Below are 20,077 nucleotides of genomic sequence, written 5' to 3' on the forward strand. Positions count from 1 at the left end.
GCTCTGGTACTGGGACTGTTCTCTCTGTTAGATGAGAGGGAGAAGTAACAGGCTCTGGGACTGTTCTCTCTGTCAGATGAGAGGGAGAAGTAACAGGCTCTGGTACTGGGACTGTTCTCTCTGTTAGATGAGAGGGAGAAGTAACAGGCTCTGGGGCTGTTCTCTCTGTCAGATGAGAGGGAGAAGTAACAGGCTCTGGGACTGTTCTCTCTGTCAGATGAGAGGGAGAAGTAACAGGCTCTGGGACTGTTCTCTCTGTCAGATGAGAGGGAGAAGTAACAGGCTCTGGGACTGGGACTGTTCTCTCTGTTAGATGAGAGGGAGAAGTAACAGGCTCTGGTACTGTTCTCTCTGTCAGATGAGAGGGAGAGGTAACAGGCTCTGGGGCTGTTCTCTCTGTTAGATGAGAGGGAGAAGTAACAGGCTCTGGGACTGTTCTCTCTGTCAGATGAGAGGGAGAAGTAACAGGCTCTGGGACTGTTCTCTCTGTCAGATGAGAGGGAGAAGTAACAGGCTCTGGGGCTGTTCTCTCTGTCAGGTGAGAGGGAGAAGTAACAGGCTCTGGGACTGTTCTCTCTGTCAGATGAGAGGGAGAAGTAACAGGCTCTGGTACTGGGACTGTTCTCTCTGTTAGATGAGAGGGAGAAGTAACAGGCTCTGTGACTGTTCTCTCTGTTAGATGAGAGGGAGAAGTAACAGGCTCTGTGGCTGTTCTCTCTGTCAGATGAGAGGGAGAAGTAACAGGCTCTGGGACTGTTCTCTCTGTCAGATGAGAGGGAGAAGTAACAGGCTCTGGGGCTGTTTCTCTGTCAGATGAGAGGGAGAAGTAACAGGCTCTGGTATAGCTGGGACTGTTCTCTCTGTTAGATGAGAGGGAGAAGTAACAGGCTCTGGTACTGGGACTGTTCTCTCTGTTAGATGAGAGGGAGAAGTAACAGGCTCTGGGGGCTGTTCTCTCTGTTAGATGAGAGGGAGAAGTAACAGGCTCTGGGGCTGTTCTCTCTGTCAGATGAGAGGGAGAAGTAACAGGCTCTGGGACTGTTCTCTCTGTCAGATGAGAGGGAGAAGTAACAGGCTCTGGGACTGTTCTCTCTGTCAGATGAGAGGGAGAAGTAACAGGCTCTGGGACTGTTCTCTCTGTCAGATGAGAGGGAGAAGTAACAGGCTCTGGTACTGGGACTGTTCTCTCTGTCAGATGAGAGGGAGAAGTAACAGGCTCTGGGACTGTTCTCTCTGTCAGATGAGAGGGAGAAGTAACAGGCTCCTGGGACTGTTCTCTCTGTCAGATGAGAGGGAGAAGTAACAGGCTCTGGTACTGGGGCTGTTCTCTCTGTTAGATGAGAGGGAGAAGTAACAGGCTCGCTGGGACTGTTCTCTCTGTCAGATGAGAGGGAGAAGTAACAGGCTCTGGTACTGGGACTGTTCTCTCTGTTAGATGAGAGGGAGAAGTAACAGGCTCTGGGACTGTTCTCTCTGTCAGATGAGAGGGAGAAGTAACAGGCTCTGGGACTGTTCTCTCTGTCAGATGAGAGGGAGAAGTAACAGGCTCTGGTACTGGGACTGTTCTCTCTGTTAGATGAGAGGGAGAAGTAACAGGCTCTGGGACTGTTCTCTCTGTCAGATGAGAGGGAGAAGTAACAGGCTCTGGTACTGGGACTGTTCTCTCTGTTAGATGAGAGGGAGAAGTAACAGGCTCTGGGGCTGTTCTCTCTGTCAGATGAGAGGGAGAAGTAACAGGCTCTGGGACTGTTCTCTCTGTCAGATGAGAGGGAGAAGTAACAGGCTCTGGGGCTGTTCTCTCTGTCAGATGAGAGGGAGAAGTAACAGGCTCTGGGACTGGGACTGTTCTCTCTGTTAGATGAGAGGGAGAAGTAACAGGCTCTGGGACTGTTCTCTCTGTCAGATGAGAGGGAGAAGTAACAGGCTCTGGTGGCTGTTCTCTCTGTTAGATGAGAGGGAGAAGTAACAGGCTCTGGGACTGTTCTCTCTGTCAGATGAGAGGGAGAAGTAACAGGCTCTGGGACTGTTCTCTCTGTCAGATGAGAGGGAGAAGTAACAGGCTCTGGGGCTGTTCTCTCTGTCAGGTGAGAGGGAGAAGTAACAGGCTCTGGGACTGTTCTCTCTGTCAGATGAGAGGGAGAAGTAACAGGCTCTGGTACTGGGACTGTTCTCTCTGTTAGATGAGATGGAGAAGTAACAGGCTCTGTGACTGTTCTCTCTGTCAGATGAGAGGGAGAAGTAACAGGCTCTGGGACTGTTCTCTCTGTCAGATGAGAGGGAGAAGTAACAGGCTCTGGGACTGTTCTCTCTGTCAGATGAGAGGGAGAAGTAACAGGCTCTGGGACTGGGGCTGTTCTCTCTGTCAGATGAGAGGGAGAAGTAACAGGCTCTGGTACTGGGACTGTTCTCTCTGTCAGATGAGAGGGAGAAGTAACAGGCTCTGGTACTGGGACTGTTCTCTCTGTCAGATGAGAGGGAGAAGTAACAGGCTCTGGTACTGGGACTGTTCTCTCTGTCAGATGAGAGGGAGAAGTAACAGGCTCTGGTACTGGGGCTGTTCTCTCTGTCAGATGAGAGGGAGAAGTAACAGGCTCTGGTACTGGGGCTGTTCTCTCTGTCAGATGAGAGGGAGAAGTAACAGGCTCTGGTACTGGGACTGTTCTCTCTGTCAGATGAGAGGGAGAAGTAACAGGCTCTGGTACTGGGGCTGTTCTCTCTTTCTGCAGCATGCCTTTGCTCCACCATAGTCTGGATGTCTTCCGCAGCCCCAGCCAGGATGGGACGGCCCAGCACAGAGCAGCAGCCTGGAAACCACCACCAGATGAGTGTACATGGATACAGCATGTCAGCCTCCTCCAATCCAACACAGGTCTCCTCTCAGAGCTGTAAGTCTCCTCTCAGAGCTGTAAGTCTCTCCTCTCAGAGCTGTAGGTCTCTCCTCTCAGAGCTGTAGGTCTCTCCTCTCAGAGCTGTAGGTCTCTCCTCTCAGAGCTGTAGGTCTCTCCTCTCAGAGCTGTAGGTCTCTCCTCTCAGAGCTGTAGGTCTCTCCTCTCAGAGCTGCAGGTCTCTCCTCTCAGAGCTGCAGGTCTCCTCTCAGAGCTGCAGGTCTCCTCTCAGAGCTGCAGGTCTCCTCTCAGAGCTACAGGTCTCCTCTCAGAGCTACAGGTCTCCTCTCAGAGCTACAGGTCTCCTCTCAGAGCTACAGGTCTCCTCTCAGAGCTAAAAATCCTTCTTTAACCTGTGTCCTCCCCTTCATTTACACTGATTGAAGTGGATTTAACGACTGATATCAATAAGGGATCATAGCTTTCCCATGGTCAGGCTGTGTCTTGGAAAGAGCAGGCGTTCTTAATGTTTTGTCCACTCAGTGTGTACTGAGTATTAGGGAAAAAGGGTTATTCGGCTGTCCCCATGGGAGAACCCTTTGAAGAACACCTTTTGGTTCCAGGTAGAACCCTTTTGGTTCCAGGTAGAACCCTTTTGGTTCCATGTAGAAAAAAAGGGTTCTACCTGGCTGGAACCTAAAAGGGTTCTCCTATGGGGACAGCCACAGAACCCTTTTTTCTAAGGGTGTATTAACACTTGACATTCGTACATTTGTACTAGAGCTGTAGAGCCGTAGAGACAAGGAGCCATAGAGACAAGGAGCCATAGAGACAAGAAGCCATAGAGACATAGCAGAGTGAAGTAGGAGTACTGAGGGTGCTGCAGCACCCCCCGATAAATCAAAAATCGACAAAATAATTCTCAGCACTGCCAACCCCAAACTACTTAACTATTCATAGAATCATAGATAAAGCTATTACATCTCTATGGCAGCAGGGAGGGACTGAGCTCTGAGGAAAGGAAATGTCACTTCACTCTATCTCTCTCCCTCCGCTCTCTCACCCTCTCCTTCCTCTCTCTCGCTCTCTCCCTCCTCTCTGTCTACTGGAGTCTGAGCCTCCATAAAAGCAATCCTGCTGTACAGATGCAGACATCCAGCCTGTCAGCCAGCTATATAACAGAAGCAGTATGGCAGGAATGTCTTTGATGAAGGGCTTTATGAAGAAGGCCTTAGATGATTTCTGCTAACATGTTGAGGACTTTTAAAAGTCAGGAGTTTTAATGAAAACAATGGGTTTTTCTGACACTTTGAAAACTGCAATTGCAGGTACATTTATGCCTTTGTTTGATCAGTTTATACACACTGTATATTTATAATATTTATGGGGCACTGAACTGTTCCCCTCAAAATGGTGGAGGATGGGTAAGATTCCTTGTGATTCCCTGGGACATGAGCTTCTAAATTAGTCTTCTCCCTCTCCCTCTCTCTCTCCCTCCTCTCCCTCCTTCTCTCTCCCTCTCTCCCTCCTCTCCTTCTCTCCCTCTCTCTCCCTCTCTCTCCCTCTCTCTCCCTCTCTCCTCTCCCTCCTCTCCCCCCTCTCTCCCTCTCCCTCTCTCCCTCCTCTCCCCCCTCTCTCCCTCCCCCTCTCCTCACTGTGATAACATCTTTATAAACCGCTGCCATTCATCATGAAAATATTCATTTCAGATTCTGTCAGAAATCACCAGTCGCCAAGTCCCATGCCATTTGAGTGATGGACTCGCCCATCCTCCCATCATTCCCCTCCCTTAACCCAACCCTCCATTACAAAGTCCTTTTACAGATGTTTTCTCAGTCTGACACAGACCCTCCACATTCTTATATAAATCAGATCTGCCTTCACGACCAAAACTGATGACCTCAATACCAGTTTATTTATGGTTTAAATAATAGCAGCATATTTCTGTGTTTTCAACTTCAGGTCAGAAAGGTTTTCACAAAGATTTTTGAGAATACAATTCATGGTGCAGCATATGAGTGACCTTTGTGAAAAGACCTGATGAAGACCGACATAATAAGATATATACAAGCCATCTAGAACCCAGCCACTATTTCTAGAATGAACTATTCCACTCTGCTGACCGTCTGTTAGAGAAACATAGTGAATGAAGAATGAAGGTAAAAGCCCTTGTATTCTTCTAACAACCTACAGTACATACAGTAGTCCTGTTAGTCGGCTGTTCCCCCTAAATAACATGATAGCATGACTAATAAAGAGCTTGGAGAGGTATTCCACACTGAGACTCATCATGAGGTCAATGAGCATGACGATATAGTTACTGTACTGTACACACTGTCTGTATTTACCCTACACTAACAGTCTGTCTGTATTAACCCAGACTAACAGTCTGTCTGTATTAACCCAGACTAACAGTCTGTCTGTATTAACCCTACACTAACAGTCTGTCTGTATTAACCCTACACTAACAGTCTGTCTGTATTAACCCTACACTAACAGTCTGTCTGTATTAACCCTACACTAACAGTCTGTCTGTATTAACCCTACACTAAAGTCAGTCTGTATTAACCCTACACTAACAGTCTGTCTGTATTAACCCTACATTAACAGTTTGTCTGTATTAACCCTACACTAACAGTCTGTCTGTATTAACCCAGACTAACAGTCTGTCTGTATTAACCCAGACTAACAGTCTGTCTGTATTAACCCAGACTAACAGTCTGTCTGTATTAACCCAGACTAACAGTCTGTCTGTATTAACCCTACACTAACAGTCTGTCTGTATTAACCCTACACTAACAGTCTGTCTGCATTACCCCTACACTAACAGTCTGTCTGTATTACCCTACACTAACAGTTTGTCTGTATTAACCCTACACTAACAGTCTGTCTGCATTACCCTACACTAACAGTCTGTCTGTATTACCCTACACTAACAGTCTGTCTGTATTAACCCTACACTAACAGCCTGTCTGTATTACCCCTACACTAACAGTATGTCTGTATTACCCCTACACTAACAGTTTGTCTGCATTAACCCTACACTAACAGTCTGTCTGTATTAACCCAGACTAACAGTCTGTCTGTATTAACCCAGACTAACAGTCTGTCTGTATTAACCCAGACTAACAGTCTGTCTGTATTAACCCTACACTAACAGTCTGTCTGTATTAACCCAGACTAACAGTCTGTCTGTATTAACCCAGACTAACAGTCTGTCTGTATTAAGCCTACATTAACAGTGTCTGTATTAACCCTACACTAACAGTCTGTCTGTATTAACCCAGACTAACAGTCTGTCTGTATTAAGCCTACATTAACAGTCTGTCTGTATTAACCCAGACTAACAGTCTGTCTGTATTAACCCAACACTAACAGTCTGTCTGTATTAACCCTACACTAACAGTCTGTCTGTATTACGGCACGAGGGGGTGTGGTGTATTGGCCAAAGGCTGTTCTTACGCACGATGCAAAGCGGAGTGCCTGTATACAGCCCTTAGACGTGGTATATTGGCCATATACCACAAACCCCCAAAGTACCTCATTGCTATTATAAACTGGTCACCAACATAAGTAGAACAGTAAACAAGTATTTTTGGGTCATACTAGTAGTATATTGTCTGACACACAGCTGAATGGCTGTTTTAGCCAATCAGCATCCAGGACCCAAACTACCTGGTTGATAATACTTCGTATCCTCATCATTATACCATGGGCTGAATATAGAACTTAAAGGTAATTAGAGTCATTTTACAAAGAGGTGTATGTAACACGTGTACTGAATTGTATTGACTACTGGAGGTTTAACAGGTCAATAACTTGTCTCTGATCCTCTGATGAGGTACTCCCCTCCTTCCTCTGCACTGTAAACATTCACATTATAGACTGTTGTATCAACTGCCTTCAGGGACTTATGGCAGCCTAGAGGTTCTAATAGTTATTTATGCAAGCCCATATCAACTGTGTTGTGTTCTCACCCCATATCCACTGTGTTGTGTTCTCACCCCATATCCACTGTGTTGTGTTCTGGTCCTGGTAATGTACTTGTTGTTTTACCATGCGCTCTCCCTATGCTGGAGCTTCTGCTGCCTCTGGCTGTGAACCTCTAGCAGTGGGAGTCACATTCTTGTCTGACCACATTTACAGTGAGGTCTGGCCACATTTACAGTGAGGTCTGGCCACATTTACAATGAGGACTGACCACATTTACAGTGAGGTCTGGCCACATTTACAATGAGGACTGACCACATTTACAGTGAGGTCTGGATAGATTGTCTCCATCCATTATTTGCCACCTCTTGTTTTCCCCCAAACACACTGCTGCTAACCTGGGTAAGGGCCCTAACAGGCCTCCACGCTCCCGTAACCCAGCGGCGATCTGGGACCAGAAATTGGCCCTGGCATTTCTAACACACTGGCCCATTTTCTCCCTTGAGGACCCATTATTAGCCAGATAATGAGGCCCACTGGGCTAAAAATGGACCAGCCCATCTGGCATTTGCCCGAAATGCCAAATGGCCAGTCCGCCTCTGCCGTAACCCCACTTGGTCCCAATTCCTTTCAACATTTACAGCAGGCAAAAGCATCATATTTCATTCATATTTCTCCCCCTTTCTTTGGATTGATGCTCTGAACAGACCTTGGTAATGGAGCTATCTGTCAGAGGTTTCCACACGATCACACACAGAAAGCTTCACACACAAACACACACACACACAGGTCTAAATTATCACTCAGCGGCAGAAGGCTTCCCTGCCTACCACTGTCTGGCCCAGAGGAAGTAATCCATCACCAGCATTCAGCTCCACCACACCTCCATACAGGGACAGACTGTCTGGAGATATTCTACAGTCCTCCACCACCACACCTCCATACAGGGACAGACTGTCTGGAGATATTCTACAGTCCCCCACCACCACACCTCCATACAGGGACAGACAGTCTGGACATATTCTACAGTCCTCCACCACCACACCTCCATACAGGGACAGACTGTCTGGAGATATTCTACAGTCCTACACCACACCACACCTCCATACAGGGACAGACTGTCTGGAGATATTCTACAGTCCCCCCCCCCCACCACCACACCTCCATACAGGGACAGACTGTCTGGAGATATTCTACAGTCCTCCACCACCACACCTCCATACAGGGACAGACTGTCCGGAGATATTCTACAGTCCTCCACCACCACACCTCCATACAGGGACAGACTGTCTGGAGATATTCTACAGTCCTCCACCACCACCACACCTCCATACAGGGACAGACTGTCTGGAGATATTCTACAGTCCCCCCACCACCACACCTCCATACAGGGACAGACAGTCTGGAGATATTCTACAGTCCTCCACCACCACACCTCCATACAGGGACAGACTGTCTGGAGATATTCTACAGTCCCCCACCACCACACCTCCATACAGGGACAGACTGTCTGGAGATATTCTACAGTCCTCCACCACCACACCTCCATACAGGGACAGACTGTCTGGAGATATTCTACAGTCCCCCACCACCACACCTCCATACAGGGACAGACTGTCTGGAGATATTCTACAGTCCTCCACCACCACACCTCCATACAGGGACAGACTGTCTGGAGATATTCTACAGTCCTCCACCACCACACCTCCATACAGGGACAGACAGTCTGGAGATATTCTACAGTCCTCCACCACCACCACCACACCTCCATACAGGGACAGACTGTCTGGACATATTCTACAGTCCTCCACCACCACCACCACACCTCCATACAGGGACAGACTGTCTGGAGATATTCTACAGTCCTCCACCACCACCACCACACCTCCATACAGGGACAGACTGTCTGGAGATATTCTACAGTCCTCCACCACCACACCTCCATACAGGGACAGACTGTCTGGAGATATTCTACAGTCCTCCACCACCACACCTCCATACAGGGACAGACAGTCTGGAGATATTCTACAGTCCTCCACCACCACACCTCCATACAGGGACAGACAGTCTGGAGATATTCTACAGTCCTCCACCACCACACAACATCTCTATCTTATATGATTGCATTACCAAGCACCACAAAAACCTTGGCTTTCATCCTTCATATAGTACAGGTGCATATACTGTAGCACAAATATTCTGGCTTGGAATGGTCTTGGTGTGTAAGACTGCATCCCAAATGCACCCTATTCGCTGACCAGGACCAAAACCAGGAACTGAACCAGGACCAGAACTGGGGAGAGACCAGGACCAGATAAGAACTGAACAAGGACCAGAACCAGGACCTGATCCAGGACCAGAACCAGGGACAAAACCAGGGGAATGACAGTACAGGCACCACCATATGCTGCTCAGTTGGCTTTTTGAAATTGCCGGCTCATCAATACTCTACTACTCTGCATGGGCACCATGATAACTCACAGCAATGTGCCATGAGACTATGTTACCCACATCTTAGCTTGAAGTACTTGATACCATAGGATGATACATGTACCAACAGAGAGGTGTACTACTGCCACCTGCAGTGACTAAACATGTTACGTTATACTAGAGCTGTGGCGGTCATTACATTTTGTCAGCCAGTGACTGTCAAGCAAATAACTGCCGGTCTCACAGTAATTGACCGTTAATTAACATAAACACATTTAGCGTCTCCTGGCTTCCACACACTACAAGCCACTGACGCCAACCTTTGGAACATCTTCACTTTAAAAAGTCTAAGAAATCCATGTAATATAGCCTACACCATCACAATAAATCCAGTATTTATTTTAGACAGGTCTAAAGAAACATGATATGAAGAATTACAGAATAGCAGACTGAGTTGTCCTTATGTTAGGCCCTGATCTTGCTATGCCATATGGCTGTGGGCTACACTAGTTCATTTAGCAGACAAAATGTGTTTAGAATTCCGTGGCATTATTTTATAGTATGAAGAATACAATTGAACATAGATTAATTAAATAAAAAGGATGTTTTCCCCAAATAATTTCTGAGGGAGTGCGCATGTTTTGTTGAGCGGTTAACAAAGAATTTTAATACATTCTAAGGCTGCATGACACGACTCTAATGATGATTTGAAAAAAGTTGCATGAAAGGCATGAGCTCTTGTTTCTTGCGCAGGCTGTACACACTTCATCAGTCTCTCATTCACAATTTGACAAGCACTTGATAATGCCTTGCCAGGCTGCGTGCTACAAAGCGTGCTCACTCACATGACTCTCTCAGATATCGCCATTCTTATTAGCCAATGCCCATCAAGTGATCAGATCCTTCTCACAGGCATCTCAGCTCCTAAGTAGGCTACAAGTGAAGACAGACACATCGGCGACGCCATTCCGCGCGTCCTTATCCAATACCAAGGTTCATATTGAAGATGCTAGAAGAACTGTCCACATTTACTTTCATCAGCCAACAAGATGAGTAGGCCTAACCACCAGAAAAAGCACTAGCTTATGTCAATCTACTCTGCCCATAGTACAAAAGTTATATTGGTCCACTTGTCCTTTTTGAGGGAGAAATACATATTCCAAACATATTCATGGACATTTGTGGGAATGCAATAGATCCCAAATTAACCACATTGTACCAGACACGTTTGTGTAGAGAACGTCTCATTGCCCACAGATTAAAATACTACAAATACTGGCCTGAATATATCTATTAATCAACTGCAGTAATAATGAGTATTGCTGGGTCAGTATCTGCTATTTGAATGACTTCTGAGGTATTAATTATGAGCTTGTCTTCTTAATTAAGGCCCGGGTTCAAATGGAAATGTATTAAAATCAACACTAACAACATGTTTAAAGAACAGTTGCCAAAAACAAATTAAACTGCATGTGTGAGGGGAAAACATTGTATAAAGAACAAAGCTTGGTGTAGAATAACAAACAAGTTATTGTGTTTCTAGACTTTAGCCTGGCTGGCTAGCCTGGCCATTAAATCATAATTGGGTGAACCCCTGTGTGGAAGAAGATGCCATTTGTGTATGAAAGCAAATCATAGTTGATCTTATATGACAGGGGTAGGCAACTAGATTCAGCAGCGGGACGATTTTTGTCGGAGCGGATGGTCGGAACATAATTAATATAATTTGCACACTGCAAATTGACCCCAACTAAGCCCAAAAAGAGGTTGTATATGATAATAATAATAATTTCATACCTTGTTTTAGCCGCCTTGTGTTAACCAGTTCCATAACGTGCTCTCATACCAGATGACCACAAAATGAAAACAAGCATGAAAGAAATGTCAAAAGGGACAGAGATCCGGCCTGTTGCATTGAAGAAGAACCACACAAAATCATGAGGTTGGGATGGGAGATATTGGCCTTGATGACATATTTAAATCATGAAGTTGGGATGGGAGATATTGGCCTTGATGACATATTTAAATCATGAAGTTGGGATGGGAGATATTGGCCTTGATGACATATTTAAATCATGAAGTTGGGATGGGAGATATTGTTCTTGATGACATATTTAAATCATGAAGTTGGTATGGGAGATATTGGCCTTGATGACATATTTAAATCATGAAGTTGGGATGGGAGATATTGTTCTTGATGACATAGTTAAATCATGAAGTTGGGATGGGAGATATTGTTCTTGATGACATATTTAAATCATGAGGTTGGAATGGGAGATATTGGCCTTGATGACATATTTAAATCATGAAGTTGGGATGGGAGATATTGGCCTTGATGACATATTTAAATCATGAGGTTGGGATGGGAGATATTGTTCTTGATGACATATTTAAATCATGAAGTTGGTATGGGAGATATTGGCCTTGATGACATATTTAAATCATGAAGTTGGGATGGGAGATATTGTTCTTGATGACATAGTTAAATCATAAGGTTGGAATGGGAGATATTGTTCTTGATGACATATTTAAATCATGAGGTTGGGATGGGAGATATTGTTCTTGATGACATAGTTAAATCATAAGGTTGGAATGGGAGATATTGTTCTTGATGACATATTTAAATCATGAGGTTGGGATGGGAGATATTGTTCTTGATGACATAGTTAAATCATAAGGTTGGAATGGGAGATATTGTTCTTGATGACATATTTAAATCATGAGGTTGGGATGGGAGGTATTGTTCTTAATGACATAGTTAAATCATGAGGTTGGAATGGGAGGTATTGTTCTTGATGACATAGTTAAATCATGAGGTTGGAATGGGAGGTATTGGCCTTAATGACCTAGTTAAATCATGAGGTTGGAATGGGAGGTATTGGCCTTAATGACCTAGTTAAATCATGAGGTTGGAATGGGAGGTATTGGCCTTAATGACCTAGTTAAATCATGAGGTTGGAATGGGAGGTATTGTTCTTGATGACATAGTTAAATCATAAGGTTGGAATGGGAGATATTGTTCTTGATGACATATTTAAATCATGAGGTTGGGATGGGAGATATTGTTCTTGATGACATAGTTAAATCATAAGGTTGGAATGGGAGATATTGTTCTTGATGACATAGTTAAATCATGAGGTTGGGATGGGAGGTATTGTTCTTGATGACATAGTTAAATCATAAGGTTGGAATGGGAGATATTGTTCTTGATGACATATTTAAATCATGAGGTTGGGATGGGAGATATTGTTCTTGATGACATATTTAAATCATGAGGTTGGGATGGGAGATATTGTTCTTGATGACATAGTTAAATCATGAGGTTGGAATGGGAGATATTGGTCTTGATGACATATTTAAATCATGAGGTTGGGATGGGAGGTATTGGTCTTGATGACATAGTTAAATCATGAGGTTGGAATGGGAGATATTGGTCTTGATGACATAGTTAAATCATGAGGTTGGGATGGGAGATATTGTTCTTGATGACATAGTTAAATCATAAGGTTGGAATGGGAGATATTGTTCTTGATGACATATTTAAATCATGAGGTTGGGATGGGAGATATTGTTCTTGATGACATAGTTAAATCATAAGGTTGGAATGGGAGATATTGTTCTTGATGACATAGTTAAATCATGAGGTTGGAATGGGAGGTATTGGCCTTAATGACCTAGTTTAATCATGAGGTTGGAATGGGAGGTATTGGCCTTAATGACCTAGTTAAATCATGAGGTTGGAATGGGAGGTATTGGCCTTAATGACCTAGTTAAATAATGAGGTTGGAATGGGAGGTATTGTTCTTGATGACATAGTTAAATCATAAGGTTGGAATGGGAGATATTGTTCTTGATGACATATTTAAATCATGAGGTTGGGATGGGAGATATTGTTCTTGATGACATAGTTAAATCATAAGGTTGGAATGGGAGATATTGTTCTTGATGACATAGTTAAATCATAAGGTTGGAATGGGAGATATTGGCCTTGATGACCTAGTTTAAATCATGAGGTTGGGATGGGAGGTATTGTCCTTGATGACATAGTTAAATCATGAGGTTGGAATGGGAGGTATTGTTCTTGATGACATAGTTAAATCATGAGGTTGGAATGGGAGGTATTGTTCTTGATGACATAGTTAAATCATAAGGTTGGAATGGGAGATATTGTTCTTGATGACATATTTAAATCATGAGGTTGGGATGGGAGATATTGTTCTTGATGACATAGTTAAATCATAAGGTTGGAATGGGAGATATTGTTCTTGATGACATAGTTAAATCATGAGGTTGGAATGGGAGATATTGTTCTTGATGACATATTTAAATCATGAGGTTGGGATGGGAGATATTGTTCTTGATGACATAGTTAAATCATGAGGTTGGAATGGGAGGTATTGGCCTTAATGACCTAGTTAAATAATGAGGTTGGAATGGGAGGTATTGTTCTTGATGACATAGTTAAATCATAAGGTTGGAATGGGAGATATTGTTCTTGATGACATATTTAAATCATGAGGTTGGGATGGGAGATATTGTTCTTGATGACATAGTTAAATCATAAGGTTGGAATGGGAGATATTGTTCTTGATGACATAGTTAAATCATGAGGTTGGAATGGGAGGTATTGGCCTTAATGACCTAGTTAAATCATGAGGTTGGAATGGGAGGTATTGGCCTTAATGACCTAGTTAAATCATGAGGTTGGAATGGGAGGTATTGGCCTTAATGACCTAGTTAAATAATGAGGTTGGAATGGGAGGTATTGTTCTTGATGACATAGTTAAATCATAAGGTTGGAATGGGAGATATTGTTCTTGATGACATATTTAAATCATGAGGTTGGGATGGGAGATATTGTTCTTGATGACATAGTTAAATCATAAGGTTGGAATGGGAGATATTGTTCTTGATGACATAGTTAAATCATGAGGTTGGAATGGGAGGTATTGGCCTTAATGACCTAGTTAAATCATGAGGTTGGAATGGGAGGTATTGGCCTTAATGACATAGTTAAATCATGAGGTTGGAATGGGAGGTATTGGCCTTAATGACCTAGTTAAATCATGAGGTTGGAATGGGAGGTATTGGCCTTAATGACCTAGTTAAATCATGAGGTTGGGATGGGAGGAATTGGCCTTAATGACCTAGTTAAATCATGAGGTTGGGATGGGAGGAATTGGCCTTAATGACCTAGTTAAATCATGAGGTTGGGATGGGAGGTATTGGCCTTAATGACCTAGTTAAATCATGAGGTTGGAATGGGAGGTATTGGCCTTAATGACCTAGTTAAATCATGAGGTTGGGATGGGAGGAATTGGCCTTAATGACATAGTTAAATCATGAGGTTGGAATGGGAGGTATTGGCCTTAATGACATAGTTAAATCATGAGGTTGGAATGGGAGGTATTGGCCTTAATGACCTAGTTAAATCATGAGGTTGGAATGGGAGGTATTGGCCTTAATGACCTAGTTAAATCATGAGGTTGGGATTTTTTTTTTTTTCAAGGCAATTTAAAAAATACATTTTTTGTTTTATTTCACCTTTATTTAACCAGGTAGACTAGTTGAGAATAAGCTCTCATTTACAACAGCGACCTGGCAGGTGGGTACTTTGAAGAAATTCAAATATAAATATTATTTTGATTTGTTTAACACTTTTTTGGTTACTACATGATTCCATATGTGTTATTTCATAGTTTTGATGTCTTCACTATTATTCTACAATGTAGAAAATAGGCATGTCCAAACTTTTGACTGGTAATGAATGTACTTAGTTAATCATGGTTGGGACAGGAAATATTGGCCTTGATGACATAGTTAATTTGTCCCATGCATGATCTCAGCTGAGGTGGCGGCTTACAGCCCCAAATAAATACACAGGTGGATCGAGTCAGGACACAGAAATAATTGATTTAATGGAACAAATTGTGTATATTCAGTACAACAGCACCCTCTAGTGTTGACTCATTAACATGTAGTTTCTAGTCTATTATCTGGTTGCGTTTTCATGGCTAGCTTGACACAAAACAGCATCCTTGTTGAGGCACAGCAAATAACACAAACTCAACACTATTTAGTTGTCACAGAAATCTCTTGAAAACGTCTCACAGTGCTATCAATATATACCGCGCAAAAAGCTCTTCGTGCATAGCTGCTATTGCAGAATGGTAAAATGATTCACCTTCTGACTACAAGTTCTCTTTATCCAGTTGATCCATTCTATCCTTCACACACTCACTAAAGAGATGACTGGACATAGAGGGACCGATGACCTGGACACTAAACTCCTTCTGCACGTACAGAACGTCTTCATAAAGGTTGTTTAACTCGGCACAGATTTGCAGCAGCCTCCTTCTCTCAAGCACGTCCTGCCTTCTATAGTCTATAGTGTGGATTCTCAGGGTTGACTGCCAAACAGCGACCAAATCAGTCAGCTCTGACATGGTCAGCTGCACTTCAGAGAGACCCTTGCTGTTGCGTCCTCCTCTCAGCGATATCAGAGTCAGGTCGGCCACATCATTGTCATCCAACACAGCTGACACACCGTGGTTCCTAAGGCATTGGTCAAACTGGTCTTTAGAAAATCTCTGAATGTAAAGAAATATGTTTGTGTCCACCCACGTGGACTCCTCTTCCACGTCAACATCACCCCCTGAGCTGACCTTGGAAGTCCCTGCTGCCACTGGGCTTGACAGAGATTGATCATGGCTTGACGGAGCGATGTACTTCTCTAATGTGTGACTGCTGCTGACGACCTTGGATTCCCCACTCCCTGATGCCACGGAGCTCCGAGAATGATCAGAGCTTGATGGAGCTGCCCTGCGGTGCTTTTCCAAGGATTCATTTATTGTAGAAGCCCCACTCCCTCCTGCCACAGAGCTTGACAGAGAATGATCAGCACTTGATGGAGCTGCCCCGTTCTTCTTCTCCCAGGTGTAACCGCTGACCCGGAAGTCCACCTCAGCACCATCACCAGATCTGACCCTGGAAGACCTAGTCTCTGCTACCACAGAGCTCAGGGAATGATCATAGCTTGATGGAGATCTGTGCTTTTCCCAGGCATGACTGCTGCTGACCTGGGATACCCCATTCCCTGCTGCCACTGAGGTCAGGGAGTAACCAGAGCTCGATGGAGCCCTGTGCTTTTCCCAGGCATGACTGCTGCTGACCTGGGATACCCCATTCCCTGCTGCCACTGAGGTCAGGGAGTAACCAGAGCTCGATGGAGCCCTGTGCTTTTCCCAGGCATGACTGCTGCTGACCTGGGATACCCCATTCCCTGCTGCCACTGAGGTCAGGGAGTAACCAGAGCTCGATGGAGCCCTGTGCTTTCCCAGGCATGACTGCTGCTGCCTGGGATAATCTGCTGCAGAGGTCAGGGAGTAACCAGAGCTCGATGGAGCCCTGTGCTTTTCCCAGGCATGACTGCTGCTGACCTGGGATACCCCATTCCCTGCTGCCACTGAGGTCAGGGAGTAACCAGAGCTCAATGGAGCCCTGTGCTTCTCCCCTGGGTGACTGCTGCTGCTGGTAGTGACCCGCTGGAGCAGGTCCTCCCTCAGGGCCCTGACAGCAGAGAAGGGCCCCTCCACTGAAGCTTTACCCTCCTGTCTGGGTAGAAGGCAGATCCTCACTGATCTGTGAGCAGGCTGCAAGCTTTGGATCACAGACTCCTGCTGTTCCTCGTCACCGAAGATTGACAGGTCCACTTTAGCGTTCGCGTAGAACAACACCTATGGCATGATGAACATAGGATCAGTCAGTATGTGTACTGTACTGTGTGCTACTGTTCCTTCCATGCAGGAATAAACATTTACTGTATTGATTTACTGTTGATTGATTTGATTGCTTGACTGTACTCACGTCTTGGGTGAATTTGTATACAGTGATAGGGTAGTCTTGAGGGAACTCCTTATCACACATGATCTGTTTCTTCCTGATTACCATCTCAGCATCTGTTAGAATACATGTTTTGTTATGATCTATAGGCATATATGTAACAAAACTAAATCCCAGCTAAGAAAACTTTTGTTACAGTATTTCTGTTACCTCTGGTGTTTTCAAATGTAACAAAAGCCACCCCCTTGAAGCTGGTCGGGTACTTGATGTTTTCTACATCTCCTCCGTGGCTTCTGGAGCTCTGGAAGTGAATAACCAGTTTGTCTGCCATGCGACTGCTGGACAGTATGTCTGGTACACCAGAGACCACGACTGTCCTGTTCTCCTCTGAGAGGTTCATCACCTACAATCAATGGTATGCAAATAAACCATGGTCATGTGGAGGTTTAGCCTATCTATGACTAAAAAGATACAAATAATTCAGATTGTAAAACGTATATCTTCTTAAAATGTATTCTCTTTGAACTGATCTCTTATAATGCCGTGGATGTTAAAACAAATAACCAAAAACTGCTCTTGAATGATTTTATGGGTGTATTCGTAAATTCACCCTGGGGTGTCTGAGTGGCCTCTGGGCGTTGTAAATTCAGACGTTTCGCTCTCGGCGCGTTTAGAGCGCACGCTGGACGCTCTGGTCAGGAGTAGGGTTGATCGGAGCGTTCTGACCACACAATGGCAGTCAAACACCCAAGCTAACTGGCTAAAGTTAGCTAACTTGCTAGCTACGTCCAGACAAGAATTAGGGAACGCCTCACTCTGACCATTTTACTCACCTTAGCAGAGCTGGTTAGGCTGTTGTCACCTAACCAGCCAGAGTGAATTTACGAACGCACCCTAAATCATGCCATAACTTAGCATAAAACTTGATCTATCATGCATGAAGTAGAACTTACCCGTTTCAGTTTAAACAACACTAATTTCAACTCAGAGCGAGATGTAGTTTATTTCGACTGCCATTGACAATATGAAAACCAAACGCATTTACCTTGTTTCGGTTTCGATATGTGAATCGTAGTAGAATGCCTGATCTAAGGTCAGTTTAGCATTTCTGCTTTATGGATTTCAGGTGGATACGCGGATGCTAGACCTGCGTCTGCTCAATAATTATCGATATACTGATGCCGAGTTCAAAACAACTGGGATCTCTGAAAAATACGAGGTCAAATCATGAGGTCAGTGATCTTGTTTTAAACGCACTGAAGTCCCAGTTCGGCACCGCGGGCTGACTAGCTCCCGCCTATCCTTTCTTTGGATTGGTGGATACGTAAACGCCTCCGTTCTGTACATTAACGTTACCTTGGAAATAATGGTCCCTCTGCGGACTTCATTTTTCAAAAATAATGTACAGCGGCGTTTATCCCACTTATATCACAGTTGCCAAATAAAACAATATGAAAGCACACATTTGCCGGTAGAAATACTTATTTTTCGTTGATATTTTCATTTGTAGAAGCGAATTCATATTTTGGTTGCTAGAGACGCGACCCAGTCGTTCGTTCTTTAAGTTCCGTTGCCATGCTCAGTGAAAACATTATCACCCCTTGCCTGCTGCTAGCCAGCTACACACAGTCACCACCTCCGCACCAAGAATAACGTTTGTTTAAGCTGTTTATCCCGCTCTTGTTTGCTAGCTAGCCAACTAGCCAACTTACCATCTCTTGTTTGCTAGCTAGCCAACTAGCCAATTTACCATCTTTTGTATGCTACCTAGCCACCTAGCCAACTTACCATCTCTTGTTTGCTAGCTAGCCAACTAGCCAATTTACCATCTTTTGTATGCTACCTAGCCACCTAGCCACCTTACCATCTCTTGTATGCTACCTAGCCACCTAGCCAACTTACCATCTCTTGTATGCTAGCTAGCCAACTAGCCAACTTACCATTTCTTGTATGCTAGCTAGCCAACTAGCCAACTTACCATCTCTTGTATGCTAGCTAGCCAACTAGCCAACTTACCATCTCTTGTATGCTAGCTAGCCGACTAGCAATTCATTAAGATACATCCATAACAATAAGCTTATAATGCCCGATTTTGCCTGACATAGTTATAAAAGTTTTCCTTCTCGTCAGGACACTCGTGAACACTGACTGTTAATTACGAGGAGGTCGCATTGCATATAAAACACTACGCTAGAAGCTATCAAACCTGCCAATATGACAACTGAATAAATAAATAAATAAATAAATACTTGTTACTGAAAACCGCTGGTCATACTAGAAACATGTGGGAGGATTTGACAGTACAGTACAGCGACCAGAGAAGTTCATGTTAATCACTCACCACGTTAGGTCATCAGATGCTCCAAAAAAAATGCTCGTTGGACCTGCGTTTACAATGTATTCAATTTCAGTTTGTGTAGTTGTTGGTTTAGCTTTCTGTAACTTTGTAGCAAGTACTGTCTACTTGTGTAGGCGCACATCTCCATACAATTACTATTTGCTTGATGTGCGAAACAATGAACATACGCCACCTAACGGAGGAAGACAGATTTTCCGCCGAGTTGAGCCTCTGGTCTTCTCCATTGGTAGTGAAAATGCAATAATAAGTCCACCATTGGGCACTGTCGCTCCAATCTTGAAATTCGGTTCATACTATCGGCACAATAAACATAAATATATCACAGATTCTCCTTGTAGGATGACAACCACAATATTGAAGGTAGCATTTCTCTGGGGCTTTATATTTTACGTTGGATGATGATATCCTATGGAGAACAAACCATGTTAAATTCAATGTTTATACAAGAACACAATTACTGTAGCTAATATGATCAACTATATTGGTAACTGCCAATTTTAATGAAAACACTTTAGAGTAAATGAGGGATACAACGTATATTGAAAGCTGGTGCTTCCACACAGGTGTGGTTCAATTAACATCCCATCATGCTAACGTGTATAAAAATGCTGGGTAGGTCATTATCTTGGTAACCATGGCTATGCCTCCATAGGATGACAATGTCCCCATGCACAAGTAGTCACGGAATGGT

At 44.0% G+C, this 20,077-nt stretch overlaps 1 protein-coding gene across 4 annotated transcripts; it reads right to left on the reverse strand.

Moving 5' to 3' along the window:
• Positions 1 to 15,078: 15,078 nt before the first annotated feature.
• On the reverse strand, positions 15,079 to 19,615 carry LOC106593951 (probable GPI-anchored adhesin-like protein PGA55). 4 transcript variants are annotated; one of them, XM_045699424.1, is made up of 5 exons: positions 19,369 to 19,615; positions 17,238 to 17,430; positions 17,052 to 17,143; positions 16,576 to 16,921; positions 15,079 to 16,494 (listed from the first exon to the last, which is right to left on the reverse strand). In XM_045699424.1, exons 2-5 carry the CDS (start codon positions 17,425 to 17,427, stop codon positions 15,377 to 15,379), a joined length of 1,746 nt encoding a protein of 581 aa, XP_045555380.1. In that variant the 5' UTR covers positions 17,428 to 17,430; positions 19,369 to 19,615; the 3' UTR covers positions 15,079 to 15,376. The 4 variants fall into 4 exon arrangements, with proteins under 4 accessions (XP_045555380.1, XP_045555378.1, XP_045555381.1 ...); XM_045699422.1 differs by lacking the exon at positions 19,369 to 19,615 and adding an exon at positions 19,044 to 19,263; XM_045699425.1 differs by lacking the exon at positions 19,369 to 19,615 and adding an exon at positions 18,073 to 19,013.
• Between the last annotated feature and the right edge of the window lie 462 nt (positions 19,616 to 20,077).

This window comes from Salmo salar, chromosome ssa17, assembly GCF_905237065.1.
Source record: "Salmo salar chromosome ssa17, Ssal_v3.1, whole genome shotgun sequence".
Classification (NCBI taxonomy): domain Eukaryota; kingdom Metazoa; phylum Chordata; class Actinopteri; order Salmoniformes; family Salmonidae; genus Salmo; species Salmo salar.

Excerpts from the sequence above, each read along its gene's own strand:
- LOC106593951 (XM_045699422.1), bottom strand. Across the intron at positions 16,922-17,051 it reads TATACAAATTCACCCAAGAC|GTGTTGTTCTACGCGAACGC; the intron begins GTGAGTACAGTC and ends ATCATGCCATAG. Across the intron at positions 16,495-16,575 it reads CAGGGCTCCATCGAGCTCTG|GTTACTCCCTGACCTCAGTG; the intron begins GTTACTCCCTGA and ends CATCGAGCTCTG.